The 21,140-nt window shown below is 40.3% G+C and overlaps 1 protein-coding gene across 1 annotated transcript; it reads left to right on the top strand.

Moving 5' to 3' along the window:
- Window positions 1–16,905: 16,905 nt before the first annotated feature.
- LOC106929340 (leucine rich adaptor protein 1-like) lies at window positions 16,906–20,828 on the top strand. The gene is made up of 3 exons (XM_015006197.2): window positions 16,906–17,478; window positions 19,083–19,267; window positions 19,895–20,828. The coding sequence occupies exons 1-3, from the start codon at window positions 17,275–17,277 to the stop codon at window positions 20,367–20,369; spliced, it is 864 nt and encodes a 287-aa protein (XP_014861683.2). The 5' UTR covers window positions 16,906–17,274; the 3' UTR covers window positions 20,370–20,828.
- The last annotated feature ends 312 nt before the right edge of the window (window positions 20,829–21,140 follow it).

Raw genomic sequence — 21,140 nt, 5'->3', positions numbered from 1 at the left:
TTGGTTGCACCCTGAAGAGCGAGGATAAGGAAGACCATAGACATTAGCTTCTGCTGTAGTTCTAAAACGGTTCCTGCTGTGCGTATTAATGAACATTAAGGTATATTTGGTTTCAACTATTAAAATAAAACCATTAAAGCGATTTTAAAAGGGGTGTCAAGTATTTGAGGATTTGAGGTGCATAAGGTTGAATTTATTAAGGCTTTTCTGTACTTGTCACAACACACTTGCACTTTATTAGACAATACCAGGAGAAAACAGGTCAAACTGCATAACAAAAATAAACAAAGAAGCAGAAACAAGATTATTAATCTAACTCACAAACTCATCTACAGAACTTACTGGTCTGCGAAATAAAACATTTAATACAGGGAAACTCAAAAGGTTACTTCCAGAAAAACAAACAATACAATAGAAAAAAGAAAACCTCCATTTGGTTGTACCAAGTGATGTAATTAGTGACGTTATACACCTATTTAAACAGGAAGTGCTGGGCCGGCCAATCCCATGCCTGCTGGGGCCAAACAATGGTGAGTACAAAAGAAACAAGCAAATTATCAGAAATGTAAATTGGAACAAAAGAAACATTCATATTTATCTAACGGTTTAACTTTAAATATAACATATATGTAGGGCCCCAAAAAAGGCTCAGCCGGTGTTCTGAAGAAAAGACAGTGGCATTCTTTGATCTATCCATCAGACAAAAGTCCACATGATGATTTAACCCCAGAACCCAATATTTATTTATACATTTATTTTTTTTCCCAGTGTGACCAAAGAACACATGTATGAACTCTCTTCATATGAGCCGCTAACAAAAACTTGGCAGCATTTATTGTAAAATAGATATACTGCCTCATCTTGGTACCGTTTCAGCTTACATTTCTGGTGGGCTGTGGTGAGTATTAAAATCTTCAGAAGTTATATCCAGGCTCATGCGGCTTTTATTGTTTATGGTGACATGACAGTTTCCCCCCGACTGCCTGGATACATTTGTTTCATTGACATCATGGGTTTTCAAAGTTAGTATTGAGTTGTTTGATCGATTGTTCCAGGTTATTCTGAACTGACCATGTTCAGACTTTGGAGCTACACAAGCCTCTTGTACTTGTGAGTGGCTACGTATGCGGCGTTTTGGGGAAATTGTAGTCAGCACATTGGAACGACACACAACTTTGACGCCGTGAGAGCTGTGGTGGACAAACTACAAACAAGAAGACTACTTGCCTTCTTCTTCGTGGTTTTCGCCAGTAGTAACATCCGGCTGTTCATGTTCGTGACTCGTGCGACATACTATACATCTATTTCAGTACGGCTGAAAAACCACCTCATCCCAGCGCAACAAATTCTTTTTTTTTAATCGAAAAATGTGAGTTGTTTTAATTGTTTAATATTGTTTTTTTTTTTTAAACTTCGCATGCAAATTTATTTTTCGTAATTTTAATTTGCGCCGTTCTATGGTTAGTGGAAACACGCGGCTAGTGTCTCAGTTTTTTCAAGCTGTTTCCTAAAGGTGTTGGAAATTAACTATTTTTTTCAGGCTGCTTCTTATTGTCGAATCATGAACGCTAACTGTAACTTAGCCGAGTGAGGTTCGCTGTGCTTCGGATGTTGTCGGGTTCTGCTGGGACCTCCTGGGTAAGTGAGTTATCTCTTTTCTTTCAGAGGTATTTTGGCAGGCTGGCCACCGTTTCATGTCTTATCCTTTTGTGGATGTCTGGCTCTCACCCAGCCTTAGAGACGGTTTGTTACCTCTGTGGCCCATTTCAAGTTGACAAAAGATTTTCTTTCCCACTTATTCTTTAATTTATTTAGTTTAGGAGTATGAGGCATTGCTTTTGGATATCTTTTCGACTACTTTATGTTGTCATGAAGGTTCTAAATAGTGTCTTGATTTCCCAGATATGACAGCAGTCAAGTCTGGGAGTAGCTTGTGAAGATGAACTGAAAATATTTAGTTACAGTTAATTCATGATTAAGGAGCAGTAATTAATGATTGAAAGGGTACCTTCTTTTTGACACCGGACTGTTGGGTTTATGTAGCTTTTTTCACCGTTTTAAATATAGACACATTTGATAAATTAGTGCTAATGCTAATCTTTTATGTGGCGTGAACCTCTATAAAAACCTCCAGTAATATTTTGTCTGGATCACTATATTTAAATGAAAATTTAAAACACAGATGTCTATCATAACCCTAACGTATTTTTACATGTATTATAATATTATCTAGAGCATTACTTTTTATTAAGGTCACATAGAATAAATACCTTCTGACCGTATTATCTTGGTTGCTAACTAGCCTGCAGTCTGCTGCTTTACAGACGTGCAGCTTATCAACTGTAACTTTAAAACATTGTTACTTCGAGGCAAGGCAAACCTTTTTACAGTATACAGCAACATTCCTACTTAAGTTAATCCAGGGTTTTTTACAGGAATTCAAAGACAAAAAGAAAATAACAAACAACTTAAAGTTTTGCCCAAATAGAGACCTGAATCTAGTTTATTTCTGGTGACTAGCAGTGCGCAGCAACAGGTTTATTATGAAAATATCTGGGGGTTTTGAGTTCTTTTTTTTTTTTTTTTTTTTTTTTTTTTTACTGTTGGTCTATACCTGAAGCAATAGTACCTTGGTGATGGTGCAATGGACCTTTTGAACCTTGTCTGCTGTAATGTCTTAAGTAACACTGTGTGTAGCCATGGTCAGAGAAAAGGAATCTGGAGGAGAAATAAGAAACATGTGCCACTTATGATCGATAGCTGGGTAAAATAAAAGTATATTTACTTTCATATAAAAAAATATAACGGTTAGCTTTCCCGTCCTTTCTTGGTAACAAATTGTAGAACGTGTCTTCATCAGCGTCGCCATAAAAGGTGTAAACACTCTCTTCTGCTAAACACTGCGCTGACTGGAATCGTTCTGTTCCCTGTCAAACACTTGGCAAATTTCGGCCTGCAAACCAAGTCCCTAACACCCCTCCTCCTCCACAACATCATCTGTGGAGCATTTTCACTCAAAGATATCTTCATTTCTTCTAATTGAAAACAACACACTGGCACACTGCGGCTCAACAATCTGTTTTTTTCCCCCTCTTATTTTCATCTGGAGACATTTTTCTGAATGAGATTCAAAGAGGCTTTTCTTGATCAGCAGCTTTCAACATTCACATGCTGGAATCCCTTTCATGTGGTCTTGCTGGAAAAAAAAAAAGGAAAAAAAAGTGTTGTTGTGTTTTCCTGCCACAGTTTAAGTGCTGTTATTTGTGAAGCAATTACCCAGTGCCGTTTACAGTTTCTTCACAGGGACTCTAGATATGCTGCTGTGGTTGCTCTGAAGTAATCTCTCTTTCTTGTTTGCCCCTCTTTACTCACAAATGCACTTAAAGCATCATCAGGACTCCCACTGAGATCGCAGTTTGTTGCGTCTGTTAGCAGTTAAATTACTTTACTGGTAAGTTCTCTCCTAATGCAGTCACTTTGGACTAGCATAGTGAGTGGGGATGTTATGAAGTTCCTGAAAGTGCAGATATCTGACTACCTCACCTGGTCAAAGTAAAACCCAGCAAACTGAAACAAGCATCCTCACAACATGCTGGAAGTCGACACGGCAGACCTGTAGTGGACAGTAAGCAGAAGGTTCCTATAGTTTTGCTGCCCTCTGCAGGATTCGTCAGAATTTGTTATATTGGTCAAAATGGGGACGATGGTGGTGATTGTGGTAGGAGTTCATCTGGTAATTAGTGGGTTGCTGGTTCAATCCCCGCTCTGTTGTGTCATTGGGTGGTGGTGCTGCTGGTGGTGGTCGGAGGGCCCAGGTGGTGCTGGTGCATGGCAGTCTCGCTTCTGACAGATTGCCCAGGGGCAGCTGTGGCTACTATCCAGTAGCTTACCACAATCAGCGTGTGATTGGGTGAATGACTAAATGTCAGGTGAAGAGCTTTTGGATCCTCGGGACTAGATGACACATACAAGTACAAGCAAAGATTGGGTGTACAAACAAGGTAATCTGTCTTTGGCTCAAGCAGTGATATCAGAACAGATCTTAAGTATGTATACGGTATAAATATGGAAACTTTAGAGGAAACTTAAAAAAGGATAAAAGGAACAGTATGCACATGCATGTCTACGTACAGACATGTTTTTAGGAAAGAGGCTGGTTATGTTAGTGCAGGTGGTCTTAGCTTGAAGATAGTACATAGGCTGTAAGTAAGGGGTCTCCAAACCCTAGTCATCAAGATCTACTGTCTGACAGGTTTTACGTACAACCTCTTCTCTAACACACCTGACTCAAACAGATAGCTAGTTTCCAGACGTTTCCCAAACTTGTTGGCATGCAGAAGGGGAAAAGCAATAATTTGAATCTGCTGTGTTGGAGCAGAGATTAATCTAAAACCTGCAGGGCAGTAGATCTCAAGGACTTGGGTTAGAGACCCCTGCTGTAAGGTGTTCATTGTGTTCATCAGAGAATCTTCCTGGGAGTAGAAACTGTCTCCGTGGCAGCTGGTTTGTGCAAATGCATAAGAGAGATTAAATAAAGTAATGTAGTATGACCAGCAACTCCTACTGAAGGTTGTACTTCTTGAGTTGCCGCAGGAGGTAAAGTCTGCCAGGCCTCCTTCCAAAGAGTATCTAAGTGTGAAGGCAGATAGGTGCAGACTAGTCAGGGTGGAAACGGTATTCTCTGATGGCCATGTCCACTTTCAGCAGGACTATGGACCCTGCAAGGTAACAAAAACGGTTCAGAAATAGTTTGAGGAGCTTAGCAACGAGTTGGGTGTGTTGATTAGATCTTCAGACTCCCCAGATCTCAAGACAGCTGAGCATCTGTTTGGTGTACTAAACAAAAATCGAGCTGCTAACATCTTGATGCCAGATACCACAAACACATATTTATGGATCCAGGAGACCTACTGCTTCAACAACTAAGGGTTGTTTTGAGTGTTAGATCTCAAACAAATATCTAGTTTATCTTTGTGCTGTTTATTACACAATGAACTGACAATACATTGATTCTAACTTGAATTTACAGCTTTCTTTGGATTAGTTTCTATTTCATATTGTTAACCAGCACAAAAACTTATGCTGTTTTTCACCTGAAGCCTGTCTAAAGACAAATAAGAGTCAGGCCTTGTTGAGTTCCTCTTAAGACACAAGAAGCACTCTGCCTCCTCCTTGAGTCAGATTGGAGCCGGTCGCAGAGCCTCATAACGCCACATAACTCGACTGGCATTAGCGGCAGAGGTCATGGGTCCCCGCGTTGACAGATGGAGGGACGCTTAGAGGAAGCAGGGCACACCCTCTGAAATGCCCTGGCTGATAAGTGACCTCATTACAGCTCTGCTGGGCATGCTCTTCTTATTCAGGCAACGGCATGTTGACGGCTGGCTCCCATGGGGGACTTTGGTCTCCGAGCTCTGACAAGTTTAGGGGAGGAGGGGAATTCTTGGCTCATGGCATACAGTTGGTTTCCAGAACTTCCAGCAAAGAGGCCGATGATACCACAATTCACTACATGTTTAATTTATGCTTATTAAATGTTTGTTTTTTGAGCTGACCCAAAACAGGAACGCCTTTCATTGACCACAGAAGGCCTTTCGCATGTTGCGTAACTCGCTCTTATCACTCTCTAGGTCATTCTCATTCTATGAATGCTAATGTCCGCCCTTAAAACTACTCTAAGCCCTGAGGTTAACCCAATCCAGCCTCCCTATCCAGAGGCCCTGACTCCTAGGAGTGATTTTGGTGTGTGTGTGTGTGTGTGTGTGTGTGTGTGTGTGTGTGTGTGTGTGTGTGTGTGTGTGTGTGTGTGTGTGTGTGTGTGTGCGTGCGTGGGTGTGTGTGTGTGTGTGTGTGTGTGTGTGTGTGTGTGCGTGTGTGTGTGTGTGTGTGTGTGTGTGTGTGTGTGCTCCAGCTGCAAGTCTTTCTGAGTCTGCATCTATGTTTCCTGCTGTCTCTGTCTGTCTGGACAATGTAAACACTAAGGAGGCGAGCCAGACTTCTCTTTCAGCAGATTTGGAGACAGGGCAGCGTTCGCTGAGAGTCTCCCGTCTGGGACCGTCTAATAAACACTGCGAGATAAACTGGATTCTGTTGTTAGCCTGTTGACAAGTCAGCAAAAATATTGCAGCTAAGAGTGGTCCATTAGAAAGAGAATAATCCAAGTAATGTTTCTTTTTGTTGATTTGTAGTGAAGGTAAAAAAAAAAATAAGACTTGGTTCCAAAGAACCAAATCCATGAAAGTACCTCCAAAGTCCCACCCACTTATATTCTGAATACATATTTCCTTCTAAACATCTTTGTGACTAATGTGACTCTGAGTCCTGATGCATCATTGGCTTATTTCTTCCAAACTTCCCCTTAAGACAATCCAAGTGATAATAAACTCTCCAAGTTCACATAAAGCAGGAATCACTTCAGCATGTGTCTCAGTTTCACGTCTGCCAACGGAAGAGAGCCTGAAAGGGGAAGAAAGATAAAACGGCTCCAGGACCAAACAACACATTCATGTCGCTCTGACTGCGTTGTAAAGTTGTTGATGTGAACTTAGATGTCGGTTTGTTTTCCTGACTTTTACCTGAACTTTAAAGCAAAGTTTGGCTTGAATTCGTCTGTGGACGACGGCTCCAAAAGCAAGGAGACGACTACAGTGCAGTGCATTCTGGGTAAACAGAACCAAAGCTAATGTGTGAGTCTAGCCCTCTTGCTCTCAGCACAACTAAATCAAACAGGATTTTTTTTTTTTTTTTTGAGAGCAGACAACTTTTCAGGCAAATATTTACTTTAGGAAATTTCTTGTCATTTTTACAGAACCAGCATTTTATTTCTGTTTTTAGAATTCAAACATAAAAGTGGATGGATATGTTTTTGTTCTTAATCACATAAATTACAACCTAATAACAAGGAAAACAAATCTGAAAAGATGTTACTGGTACGTTTTTTTGTGTCATTCTTTGTGAAGGTTTATTGCAAGTATTGCTGGAAAAAAATAGGAAAAATTGTGAAAAACCCTGCATTTGTTACTGCATCTGAATTTAAAACCATTAACTGGTTCCTTTTCACTTTACTGAGAGCCATTGTGGACGGTCCAATGAACAGATTCCCGGATTAAACAGCTTGGGAGCAAAAGCAATAACGCATACATGTCCGTTTAAAGAATTCACGTCAGACAAAATGAAGTCATTCCTCATATTAAGCGAAGTTTCAAACACTTCCAAAAGCTGATACCCCCAACCAGTCTGAACCTTTCAAATTGATTTCCAGCTCTACAATCCCAAGGCCATTGCTGCCCCTCGTTTTGTTTTTTTCCTCTTTGCAAAGAATTTCAACAAATTGCCTCCACATGTATCTCGAGGAGCCCCGTGGGAAAGAGGCCAAGACGAATGCTGTGCTGACCGAGCCCCAAACACTGACTTCATCAAACATCACAAGCGTGCTCCAATGGCCGCCAGATGCTCACCTGGCTCAGGCAGCCGTTTGCGTCGTCATGTTGCATAAGGAGATCCTCACTTAATCTCCCTTATGCAACAAGGTGAGGAGGCAACAAACAGGCTTTCAAAAGATAAGTTACCAACTTCCCCGGTGAAAGAGTAATGTTTTTACATGCAAGGGTGTGATGGAGGTAAAGATCCCAAAGACCCTCCAAAGGCGTCTTGTGTTTCCAGTAATTGAAGTAGCAGCAGAAAGTCGGGAAAAGAAAACCAGGAGCGAGGAAGCGTGGGTAACATTTTCCATGTGATTGAGTTTAAATCTCAGGTGTCCCAACTCATACTCCCTCTGCAGCGCAGGTTTCCACTGGCAGCCGGCCAGAGGCGCTTGGCCTTGTGCTTTTTCATTCCCTGTCACTCTGCGAGCGGCGACCTCATCATGCGGCGAATGTGCATCTCTGGAGGAGTATTGATTGCAGAGCGTTGCCGCAGGCTTTACAGGGTGGAAATCGTCTTAATTGTACACAGCTTTCTCTAATGTCCCATATGTGAAAGTTTTACACCACGATGGTTCTGTTTGAAAAATAATTTCCGTGTGCTATTGTGCATTTTTGAGCAATTTCTGCACAAGCGAATCCTTTTCATTTTTGGAGACTTCTAAATTGTTGACCTTCGACATCAGGAATTTCTGAATCTCCTGGGGGAGAAAACGATGGACCGCTCCTATCTAGTGAGCTCCAAATCTGCGCCTCCTCGCAAGTCATTTGTGACAACCAGATCATGCGCACAGGGATCGTGAGGGGAGATGATATCGTTCAGAATTTGGCAAAAACAGACAAACGAAACACAAATGAAGCAATTGCGTTGCAGACATTCTAATTGTGTATCATCTGCTTTGGATCATTTTGGTGGAGTGGGGAGTCATTGATAACTGCAGAGCTGAAACAGACCAACTACTGAGTAGATAAACACTTTGAAATGTGTTGATGCGTACATTTACAACACGCTAGTCCAATTCGTATCTATTTTTAATTGAATTTAGAGAAACATGGGGTTCGCTCTTCCTGCCTTTGAAGGTTGTGGGACTGAATTTTGCCACCAGGTTCCATTTAATAAACCACAGGATTCACAGACCTCCTTCTTGGAGAAGTAATTGTTGTTGCCTGTCAATGTGAGAAATGTTTCAAGGCCGCGATGCAAACAATCATTTTACTGTGAGATGGATTCTCAACTAGTGGAAAAGATTTAAGACAGCAGTCGGTCTGCTCATATGTGGTTCTGTTTGTGAAATTAATGTAATGAAAACTATGTCTTAATGATTTATTGATTTGCAATATGCAAAAATGTAGTTTTAAGATGCGGTTAGCTGTTTCTTTTTACATTTAGAGGACGTTGTGCTCATATAATGCATTAAAAAAACATCACAATTTGATTCATTTTCTATAAAAAGATGAACACCACATCTTTAGCAGAGCCTAAATAAACACAAATCTTTCATGTGTTGCCACCAGCGGTTTTTCCACAGATTCAAGTGTTTTTTTTTTTCTTCTTCTTTCTAAGCAGAAATAGGAAGTAAGAGCTTTCTAAATCTCTTCAATTGGCTCCTCCAACCCGAGGCAACAGAGATGCAGGAGTGATGCCTGGCCTTTCTCCTGGGCTCTCCAAGGAAAATCCTGTTTAACGTCTCCACAATAACATTCCCTGGGGTTATTTATTCAGGAATGTTAATGTGCTTAGAACCCAGCGGCCCCCGTGGCCTCTGACACGGGCTCCTCCAGGTTCCCCCATCACGCATTCGATCAGGCTCCGCGGTGCTGCCGCCATCTGTTTAAACACAGATTGATGCTGCAGGAGTCCACTGACGGTCTCCGCAGTCGGACAGCATGGCGCAATGACCAGCAACGAAACATTCGCATGTCTCCCCTCAGGTTGGGCCTCTTCGCCTTGGAATAATCACTTCAGAGAATGCTGCGTTTTCAATGTTTGGAGATCCTTTGCTTTGAATTGGTTTGCCCGTCGGTACGACTCTCGCACTGTAAACAGTATTTTATGTTTCATCTTTCATCTCAGTTTGGTGCTTTGTCATGGTTTGGATAAACATACACATGCGGGATGTTTAATGGGCCCTTGCTGTATGTATGAGCCCAATTACCTTGCCTAGATTCAGGGTTTTTTTTTTCTCCCAGTTGGTGCCCAAATGCAAACACATGCAAAGAGTACCATGTTCACCTTTCAGAAAAAAATGTCAAAGGATTTTTTTTGTGTTTTAATAGTATGATTTAATTCCGGCAAGTTTGGTCAAACTCATCCTTCTTTTACGTATGGGCTGAGGCTTGATTCTCTAAGAAGAAAAACATGCTTTTGGACTCTATGTTTTCAAAATATAATGGTATTGCAGCCCAAAAAATCCACTTTTACTAGTAATTTTTAATGTCAACATCACATGACACAGCAGTGGAAACTTGTGAATATTAAAAGCCGTTACTTCATAAGGGCTCTTCTTTCAGTTCAAAGTTCTAAAAAAGGTGAGCTCCACTCAGGAACTGGTTCTGTTTTTAATGCCTAATACTCCTGAGACCATATTTTACTGACCAACACATGAATGTAAAATATGTGCTAATCAGGTTATGCAGCAGAGTTCCAATAATAACAATGTTAAATTAATCTCATGCTACGCTATGTGCAAACTCTGTCTGCACCAGCAAAGATTGACTAACCTCTGTGTGCTCACCTGTCGAACTGACGACTGCATAACCTCGTTTCTGATCAATAATTATTTCATTACTTGACAGTATTCTAATACTGAAGGATAACCTTATTATATGGGACTCAATAATAAATACAGTACAATAAGACTGTAACATTACAGCACAAGTAACATTCCCATGGACACAACGAGGCTTTACATTCCTCTAAATGATCTTACTTTCTTCATGCAAATTGCCAGTTGGACTATGATTATGTCAAATGGTGAAAACATGTCTGTAAAACAGACTTCTGCATCTTTCTTTTTTAGCAACAGTCAAGATAATTGCAAAGAAAACTACATATGCACCTGAGAAAATAATGGCAAAAGGTAATGCTGCAATTTTTAATCTCCGCAAACATATTCCAGAACTGTAAAAGCTGTTCAAACAAAATGCAGACACCAAAACGTAAAAGTTGAATTATTATTTTGAGGTTTAGAAATAAATGAAAGATTCAAAATGTGGGACAGTATAATAAGGGTAATAAAACTCCTGGAGACCAAGCAGTGTCATGGTGCACAATTGGGTCAAAATGTGATTTTATTTTTAACAAAGAAATGTGTCTATATATCTAAAGCACAAAGAGGAAAATAAAAAGACACCTGTTTTCCCTTCTTTTTGTCTACTCACGTTTCATACCTTTGCTCCGATTCACATTAGATCGTTTCCACACCTGGGAGCTTATTTTTCTTGGGAAATGTGGGAAGCGAATGACTGACTGATTTCTGCCATAACAGCGTCGTAAAAAACCCCGAGGTCTCCACCCTGCATGATTGACTTTGTTTGCATGGCACTGATTTCCACGGGCCATGTGAACTTAGAGGATTTCCTGGCCAAGTGGCCTCATTTTTAATGCTGTTTTTCTGACCCAGGACTCCGTACACACACACACACACATGCACGCACATGCACACACACACTTGAGCTTCAGGCTCATTCCCACTGGACTGAGATTGTAAAACGGGGCGGTTAGAACATCTTGTCTTTTTTTAGTGAGTAGAGTACAGTGCCTCCTGAACTTTATCACATTTTGTTACAATTCACTAACAAATTTCATTGTGTTTCTTATGGATTTTATGTGCTGGACCAACACAAAGTTAGCCTGGCCATTGCCGTCCTGCACCATTCTGCTTGATTCTAATCTCCCTTCAGTGAGCTGGTTGTGCTTCCTATCATTGACTTGGATTCCTCTGGTAATTTATGATTGCAAAAATAGTAGCTTCTTGTTCAAAACAGCACTAAATAGTGCCAACGATTTCATTTTGTTTTCCATACTTGCTCAGGAAAACTGTTGATTATGTGGACAGCGGTGTTACAAGTACAAGCAATGTTTTAATTCCTAACAGATAGCCATTTGTGACAGCTTTCCTAACAATATGCTATTGTTTGTAATTATTAATTTGATAAGTGTACAGATGTCATGCATTACTTTCAACATATACATTTCAGTGTTTTTCAGTGTTATTGTTAATTTATTTACAGTGCAGCAGCAACTCACAGAGAGTTGTACCCTGTATTCAGACTATATGTAATATGCCAACAAACGACAATTACTTTGACATTCCCAAAAATATATCACAAGTTCATAAAAAGCTTGCCTCTGCGTATCATGCACTCATTTAAAAAGCTGGACATAATGGAATATACCAGGTGGTTCCCAGCAAAACGCAAAAGAACACCGTTTTTATAACCGTCCACAAAAAAATCCAGAAAATGCTTTTATTATGAATATGAACTCAATGTAACAAGTACAGCCAGTGATGGTGTGACTTTTCTTTCTATGTCTGTCAACTCTTCGTTGTCTCTTAGTCTTTCCTGTTTCCTCAACCTCCAGTTCCTCTGATGTTCCCTTTTTCTTAGCATGTCTTTTGTTTCGGGTGTGCCAGAAGTTGACTAGAGTAGCAGACCCCCTGGTGTTTTGATGAAAGCATATTTATGTGAGGATGTGGGTTTCTGTGTTTTTGCATTTTGGTTAATTTAGTCCCTGTGTTGTCATGTCATGCTCCCTGTTACCTGTTCGACTCACCTGCTTTTCTGCTGTGTTGTCTGTCAACATTAAACTCATTTTTCCACTTTACCCTGGGATCAGACCGCATTCATCCTCATCAACAAACCTCCACTCCGTGACATTTTGACATTTTAAGCATTAAAATGGCCCAATCAAAGTCTGGAGTTCAGTACAGTCAAGTACTCCATCAGATCTGATTGAGTTTGAGTTATTTTGTGAAGACAAATTGGTACAAAAAAATATAAAAATAAAGCTGGTGGAAACATACCTCAAAATATTGGTAGCAAAAGCTATAAAGTCCACACAGAGATTTGATAAAATCTGGGAAAAGATGAATGGCCTAAATATTTTTACCAGGACTGTATGACGTGTTTGTGATTTTTGGTCCTTTAGAAATATTTCACATGACTCACGTGAACTCACGTAAAGTAAAACCAGGCAGGTAGGCAGGCCAGCTATAGGAAGTAACTCTGCTAATAAACTCCACGTCCTCTTTATGATCCACTGTAAATCCCATTTAATTGCACTGACGGCAGCAGTAAAATCTTATCAGCTCATAATGGTGGCCTTTCAGAGGCATCAACATTTTAATCAGACTTGTCTAAGTTTATGATTTTCCCAAAAAACTGGAAGCCGGTGGCCCCCACTCATTAAAGCCATAATTCTTTCATTGTGTAACATTTTTATGGCCGTCCCCCGCTCCGTGTGATGCAGATTCCAGGATCATGCTCCCATTTCCTAAAACACAGGGTGATATTTCACTCCTTGCCCCCATCCTGGGCGTAAGCCCATTTTATACAGTCCTGCTCTGACCCATTGTTTTCCCACATTCCAAGAAATTGCAAGAATGCTGTGTCATTTATTACTAATTGGGTGATGAAACTACGGAAACCGTTAACAGCGGTCCAGCATGTCTGTCCAGTGACTTGATCTCTTTAATAGCCCAGACCTGGCATTGAAATGACCAAAACAACATCTTTTCCCACGACTCTTGAATGTGTGACTCGGCCTCGGTGTGTTGACTTCGACTCAGCTTCCTGCGCTGGGGAGGTAAGCCTGCCTCCTGGCGAAACATGAGCCAAACTGAGCACATAAATCAAAATATGTCCAACGAGCAGAGCAGATCACCTTGACTGGGTGGATGACGAGAAATCTGAACAGACAAGAGCGCTATGAAATGGGTGGTCAATGGCGCCATCTGCTGGCTTTTGTGAAGATTTCTTTTTCTTTTTTTTTTTTAATGAGTGGTTTGAACCAACAATTGGGTCAGATACTGTGACCCATTCAAGAAGATGGAAAGTAAGGAGCGTCATTAGCGGTCTGTCCGCCATTTTGAACTATAAAAAACCTCATCAGACTTTGCTGAACCTCTTTGGCAGAATGAATTAAGAAATGCCATGAGATAAAGTTATGCTAAATAATTTGATTTAGCATAATAATTTTATTTAGCATAATTGTCATTAGCAATATGCTAATTGTCATTAGCATATTGCTTCCTTGTCTTTGGGTACTTCGTGTTCCTTTATGTGATGAAGTGAGTCACGGTTTTTGATAGCACTTGGCAAGTGTTTTTTTCTTTATGATCTGGAAGTGAATGATCCACTTACAGTCCTGTAAAAGTGTAAAAAAAATAAAAATAGCACTGCTATTTCACTTGCAATGTGGACTACCTTTGATCTCTAGTTCAAATCCTTTGATCAGTCAAACCTGAACTAGAATTTTCTGCAGTGCACTCAGTCTTCGAAACACCATTTCTGAAAACAGGATCACTTTAGATTGTTAGATGTTAGCCCACCGTATCATTCAAGTAAGAGCCTCCACTATCCATCCTGTCCGTTGATTTTTAACCCAGCAGCTTTTACAACGTAGTCTGTCTGCCAAGCAAAATTCACTGACCAAATCTTTTGAAATGAACATCATAAGTCATTTTCATTGCTGAAAAACAATCACACGTTTATTGCGGTGAAAATAAAACCAACTGAAGTCATTACCTTTCTGAAATTGAAAGTAAAAATGTCAAGAAAGATGTTGCTGTGAAACGCCTTTTTATCTTCAGATTCACTTTTGATACCAGGCGCTTGTATTCGTGGACAAAGTGTGCGGGCCGTAACGGATATTTTAAGCCAGCTTCACTAGAAAGAAAAAGGAAAGAAGCTGTGAACAGACCACTAAAAAGCAACAGAAAACTAAAAAAAAAAAAAAAAAAAACCGGCTCCGAAATGATTAGATGGCTCTGTCTAAAACATCCGACTGTGTATTCTGTCAGTTCTCCAGCAGTGACGCTGCAGCTCGAGTGCTTCATCTGTTCTGTCGAAGTGATGGAACGCCCTGGCTCGGCAGCAGCACTTGATGTTTGGGTGGAGAAGACATGTCTTGAAACTGGAGGTTATCAGGGAGGGATGTCTGTTTTAAAACTCTCAGAGCAGATGGGAACAAGTCTTTTCAGCTTAAAAGTGATATTTTCGACTCTGTGTGACAGCATGACACAATCTCCTCCCCCTTCCTGGTGGCTGAGAAGACACATTATTGCATAATTCATTGTGGTACTGATTTTGTTTTCTACTTGGGGCATTTTTCTACGCCTGCGGTGCTTTATGAGGCATCAGACACACTCTTTCAATAATCCTTTCTGAAAATGATTCCTTACACACACAAATTGTTCCACCACTGGATAAAGTTAGAAAATCCACACACTCTGGTTAAAATGCTAGTATTTTACGGTAACACTTTATTGAAGGGCGTTGAATAAGACTGTCATGACACTTTCATAAACATGACATAACACCTGTCATGAACATGAATAAGCCTTCATGAATATTTATGACTGTTGTCATAAAGCGTCATTCGGTAAATTATGACACTTTTAATACAAAGTTGACATTATTCAAAATGTCTTTGTTATGACAACTTGACATTAACCAATAAATCATTACTGTTTAAACTTTACCTTTAATAACATAAAGTTATCTAATTTTTAAAGTGCAATCAATAATACTTTTATTACAAATTTATATCAGTAATGATTTCTTGGTTAATGTCAAGTTGTCATAACAAAGACATTTTGAATAATATCAACTTGGTATTAAAAGTGTCATAATTTACCGAATGACGCTTTATGACAACAGTCATAAATATTCATGAAGGCTTATTCATGTTTATGACAGGTGTTATGTCAGTCTTATTCAACCCCCTTCAAATAAAGTGTTACCGTATTTTGCGATGTCACCTTTTCTGTGACATACTTTCTGTATTACTTAACTGAAAAATCCAAACTAATGCAGTAAGATATCTGCATTTTTAAAGTGCTTTTTTTATTATTATTTAATCTCAAGTGTATCATCAAACGTCTGACCTGATGGTTTTTTTCCCCCTCCTTTTATTTTTGTTCAAACTTGTGAGAATTTGGACAAAGTTTATGCAAAATGTATGCATGTTGACATGATTTGTTTTGTGTGCATTTTTCTGAAACAGAGTAAAAAAAAAATATAATTTGAGAGACAATCAAAACAAAACTATGATACAGAAATACAATAGAAAATTTAAAGAGGGAATTTAAAACCACAGCATCGGGTCTTATCGATCCGGAACTGATGCTGGCTCGGTATCGATATTACCAATATTTTTGAATTGATCCGGATGAAATCATGAACAATTCTAAAAAAAAAAATCAGTCAGTTCTGACTCACAATCTTAAGGTGTCTACTGAAAAACTGAAGATATTTTAGAGAGATTTTATTTTTCAGCACCACTAAATTGAAAGATACAACCAAAGCTAACTAACAAAACGGTTTCACCAGAGAACAATATTATAACAGCCAAACCAAAACCCAGAACTTCATCGGACAAAAGTTCAATTGGGACACGAGAGGAGACCCGCTACAAAGAAATATCTTCTGTTTTTCCTTAAGTTACATTATTTAAATTCTACAGGATTCACAAAAGTTTATAACTTTGTTCTAGTAGGAGTCTGCAGGCTTGTTGTGTCCACTGCTTGATATTCTGATATAAATAACTCCCCTCACCGCATAACGGTGAAGTCGTGACCTCGGCTGGCCAGGAGCGGGAATTTCCCAACTGTTGCTCTAATTCTGACGTCCATTAATATGGGCCACGATGAAAAACATGTCATCTATTTTAGTCGGCGGCAGATGCTGGAGTCCTCACATGCTTTTCCGCTCCGACGCTGTGAAAGTGGGCCGCGAGCGTCACTGCGGACCTGCTTCACAATGTGCTCTGCTGCTTCTTTGGGAAAATACCAGCGCAACCTTATTCAGAATTTACAACCAAGAAAAGATGATGTAAAGCACTTTGAAATGCCTTGCTGCTGAAATGTGCTACACAGATACAATTTGATTGATTAAAATACCAAAAAGTTCAACATTACAACGTAGTAAAATACTCCTAAAAGTACAAAAGAACCCCCCCCCCCCGGCTCCCCCACGCCAAAAAAAAAGTAACTCAAGTAAATGTAATTGAGTAAATGGAGTTATAGTTACTATCCAACTCTGGCTAAATGTGAGCTCTGAAATCAGAGGGGAAACTAAAACAAAAGCATTCACGTTGTCCGGAATGAGGAAAAAAAGAAGTTGAAAGACTACAATGGTGGTCACGTGATATCATATATTTAGCATGAGTCACGTCCTTTGCATCATCATCGGCTGCTAGATGCTCACAGGTGCTTCCGAAAAGTTTCCCACGTGACCTCCCCCCCATCCCCACCCCCTCAGTCCCTCATTGTTTGAAGTCTTCACAAAGAGCGCTTCCACCGCCCATCAGCATCATGCTTCGGGTCGGTACCAGAGACCCACGCGCTGGATGAATGGGGACAGGACGGCGGGTTATACGCACGAGCTGCTTCTTCCACACTTCCAGCGCTTTCACTGGCCGTTCTGGTGGTGTGTGTATGTGTGTGTCACAAAGTTTTCTCGCTCATTATCATGCCTTACAGTGGAGTATTCGGGAACACACACCGGCCGGGCCAGAGTCGATGATGATTAAACGTCGGTGTGATGATTTTCTGGGACTTTAAGGAAGGAGGTCCGAGAGAGTTCACGCGCAAGATCTTCCAGCTTCAGAGATTAACCTGTGGGAGAGATGGCGGAGGAAATCCTCAACGATTTCTATCCGGATTTTAACGAGCTGGAGAGTAAGGTCGGGAGGAAAACGCCGGAAAGTCTCCTGGTTTGGATGAAGGACGCCGCTGCGGACTGCGAGGGATGGACAGCTGACCCGTCGGGCCGCTCGGATCACACCTCGGATGGTTTATCTGATAAAATCAACACCTTGAAACAAGAGATGGTAACCTTCTACCGATGCGTGAAAACTCGTCTAACTCGTTGGCGCGGTCTTTGATCGGTTCCTCTCGAAGAGTTTCGTTCTCTTTCGCTTTACCTGCTCGTTTATTTTCGTAATTGTTGCGGCTGTCACCTGTCCCCTCACCACACCCCTCATCTGTCTCCACTCTCCTCACCTGCACATTCCTCCCACCGGTCTTTCCTCATTCCTCATTTTCAGCGTGAAAATTTCATGCCTTTTAAAATAAACATCTAACGCTCCCCTGGCTGCGTGACACATTTAACCACTTCTCAATTTTCAGTTTTTTATTTTATTTTATTTTTGCATTTTAAAAGTTAATTACAGAATTTTGATTTGGTATACTGTCTTTGCAACACAAACAAAAAAAGAGAAAAAGCTAAGTTCAGTATCATAACAAAATAAGTTTGCAGGAAGATAAAAACATTTTAGAAACAATAAATACCAATGTTAGTGAAAACGCATAGCCACTTGTTACTTTAACTTTGACAGGTGATTAATTTTGATATTTTCCTAATGTAAAATAAATGTTTGATTTGTAATTGCTATTATTTACTATGCATCATGCTTAGTTCTTAATGGATATTACTCGTCTCATATTCTCGAAGCACAGGCAAAATGCTTCCAAGTTGTTTGACGTTTCTGGTTGATTGCTGGCTGAGTTTTATTATTATTATTATTTAGTGCAGTTACACCTCTAGGCCAGTAGGTGTCAGCATACAAAGTGACACTTCAGTCTAGTGATCCTGATCTCTGCTCCTCAGGATAGGAATGCACGATGTAGCGATATTTAATTTAGTTATTACGATAACAATAAAAAAAATGTTAAATAGCATTTTTTTAAATGCTATTTAGAACATAAATAATAAGTCTAGATATTTAAAAATTGTAGTTATTAAATTAGTTTTTCCCAAACTACATTTAATTATAGTTTTAAGATTTTTTTTTATTTATATTTTATTTTTTACTGCTCTTCTAGGACTTACCAATTCTTTGTCTTTTGGAATTAGCAAAATGTTTCCACAGTAAATTAAAACAAAAGTATGATGATTTCAAAAAGTATCAATAACTGGTTCAATAATTGCCTGGCATGTTTTAAGTATTTAACCACTGCCGCTCACTTGACTTAAATGAATGGATCATTTTTTTAAAATTTTATTAGCACCAATAGATAACATAATGCTAACTATATTTAGCTGAATTAGGTGTAATATAATAGATGCATTTAAAACCTGCTGGTTTTAGGAAGAGATTCATTGTGTAAACCACAGGTGTCAAACTCCAGTCCTCAAGGGCCGCTGTCCTCCAGTTTTTAGATGTGCCAGAGGTTCAAAACACTGGAATGAAATGGTTTAATCATCTCCTCCTTGTGTAGATCGGTTCTCCAGAGCCTTAATGACCTGATTATTCTATTCAGGTGTGGTGCAGCAGAGGCTCATCTAAAAGTTGCAGGACGCCGGCCCTTGAGGACTGGAGTTTGACACCCCTGGTGTAAACCATCAACACCAAACAACCCTGAATGAAAAGGCAAAGGTTCAGTAACATTTCACACACGCACACGTGTAAAAGCATCTGCTCTGTCCCTGCAGCGGTGGCTCCGCTGTGCCGACGTGAGGATTTTGCGGCAGCTGGTGGCCGTGCACGAGGGCATCGAGGCCATGCGCTGGCTGATGGAGGAGAGGGGCCTCCAGACCAGCCGGTGCAGCAGCTTATCGGGCAGCCTGAGCAGCTTGGTGACCATCGAGGAGCACGTTCCTTCAATGTCTCCCTGCAGGTGCGTTGAGAGACCGCAAAGCAGCGAGGAGAATCAGCTTCAAAGACTAACAGAAGTATTTTAAAGTCTAATCTCTGAGCTACACATGGAGCCAGTGGAAGGACTTTAGATGAGCTCCATCGTCTTGATTTTAGTGAGAACCCCAGCAGCAATGATGAGACACTGTTGCAGTAATCACTGCGACTAAGGATGAGTTTCTCTAGATCTGGTTGAGACATCAGTCCATTAATCCTAGAAATGTTCTTCAGGTGACAGAAGGCCGAATTTGTAGCTGTCTTTATGTGACGCTGAAGGTTCAGGTCAGAGTCAATCACTACACCAAGATTTCGGACCTGATCGCCAGATGTAATAAGTGAATCTTCATACTCACTCTTGTTTGTTTAGAAGATTAGTTCCTTTATTTTTCATCTCCAATAACACACAATTTCAAAAGGTGAAGTGAAATTTTGATTTTGAGTGAATTTCCTGAATTTTATTCACATTTAACAAAGATTTCTAGATTCGCTCAAACCTAGAAAACCTTCCCTGAACATCTTTTACGGATTAGCGAAGTGAACAGGTTATGTTAGGTCTTTCCTTTCAGATTATTCAAAGTGTAACTTTCAGTTGCCTCTGTTATTTCCACAGAGAAGACCCAACTCCTGCCTTCCTTCAGGATCTTAGGCTAACAGCCAATACAAAACCAGCAGATCAAAACCCACCACGCGCCGAGACGTCTGAACTCCAGTCTCCCTCTGAATCAATCCAAGTTGAAAGTTACGCTCAGGCTCCACTTCCTGCCGCCAACAGTTTGGACAGCGCTGACACGCCCAAATCGGAAGCCCTTGAGTTGGGTTCGGCGCGGTTTCACATCAGAAACGGCGCCGAGACCATCAAGAGAGCTCTGCTCAGGTCCAGCAGAAGAAAGCAACTGAAAGCTGCCGGTCAGGATGCAGGAGAGAAAAACTCTGAACGTCCAACTCAGCAGAGTTTATCTGTGTTCAATAGACAGGAAGTGAAGAAGGACGAGGATGAGAGTTCAGCTGGTGGGGAGAAAGACTTACTGGGTTACGATGCTCAGTGGTCCTGGGTGGAGTCCAAGGATGATGTCACATTTTTATGATCTTCCATGCGGACATTTTAAGTTACAGCTTTGCCTTTTAAACTGTAAGCTTCTGGAGAAAAGGTGGAACTTAAAATGAACTTTGACACCAAGTGAAACTTGAACGTATTTAATGCAGATTTATGCTTCGGCCAACTCAGGAAGTCCTGTTTGGAGTTCTCCACAAGCCAGGAGGACACGGCAAATGTTCTGTTCAAAAATACTTTATTGATCCCAAAGGGAAATTAAATAACCTAACATACATATACATAAACAAGTGGGAGAATGTGATATTATCAGATGAGACCAAAATGAACTTTTTGAACTTCATACAAAACAGTTTGTGGGATAGAAAGTTAACAATGCAATATAATGATGACTAAAGGTGTTTCCAGAAAATATTGACTTTGAGCCTGTATATAAATACACCTCACACTTTTCAGGTTATTTGTACAAAATAAGTAAAACAATTCAAAACCATGGACTCCTTTTTCTTCCTCTTCAGTTATGCATTGCCCTTAAATCTCTCCCATATATCTTAGTGGTGTGCAGCTGTATCTAGACCAGTGGTTCCCAAACTTTTTCTTCTGCGACCCCCCAGTGGTTTCCAAACATTTTCTGCGCCCCCCCCTATAGATTACAAATGGCTGTCTTGTTGAAACAACGCGTGTGACGTTGTTTCACAGTTTCACACGACGCGTGTTGTCGTGAAACAACGCGTTTCACGGGTACGTTGTTTCACGTACATTCATTTCACGATGAATGTACGTGAAACGTATGTTTCACGTACAT

This window comes from Poecilia mexicana, unplaced genomic scaffold (assembly GCF_051168715.1).
Source record: "Poecilia mexicana isolate PSO_F unplaced genomic scaffold, ASM5116871v1 scaffold_17, whole genome shotgun sequence".
NCBI lineage: Eukaryota > Metazoa > Chordata > Actinopteri > Cyprinodontiformes > Poeciliidae > Poecilia > Poecilia mexicana.
Note: the sequence above shows the minus strand (reverse complement) of the source record. Positions and strands in the feature narration are given on the sequence as shown.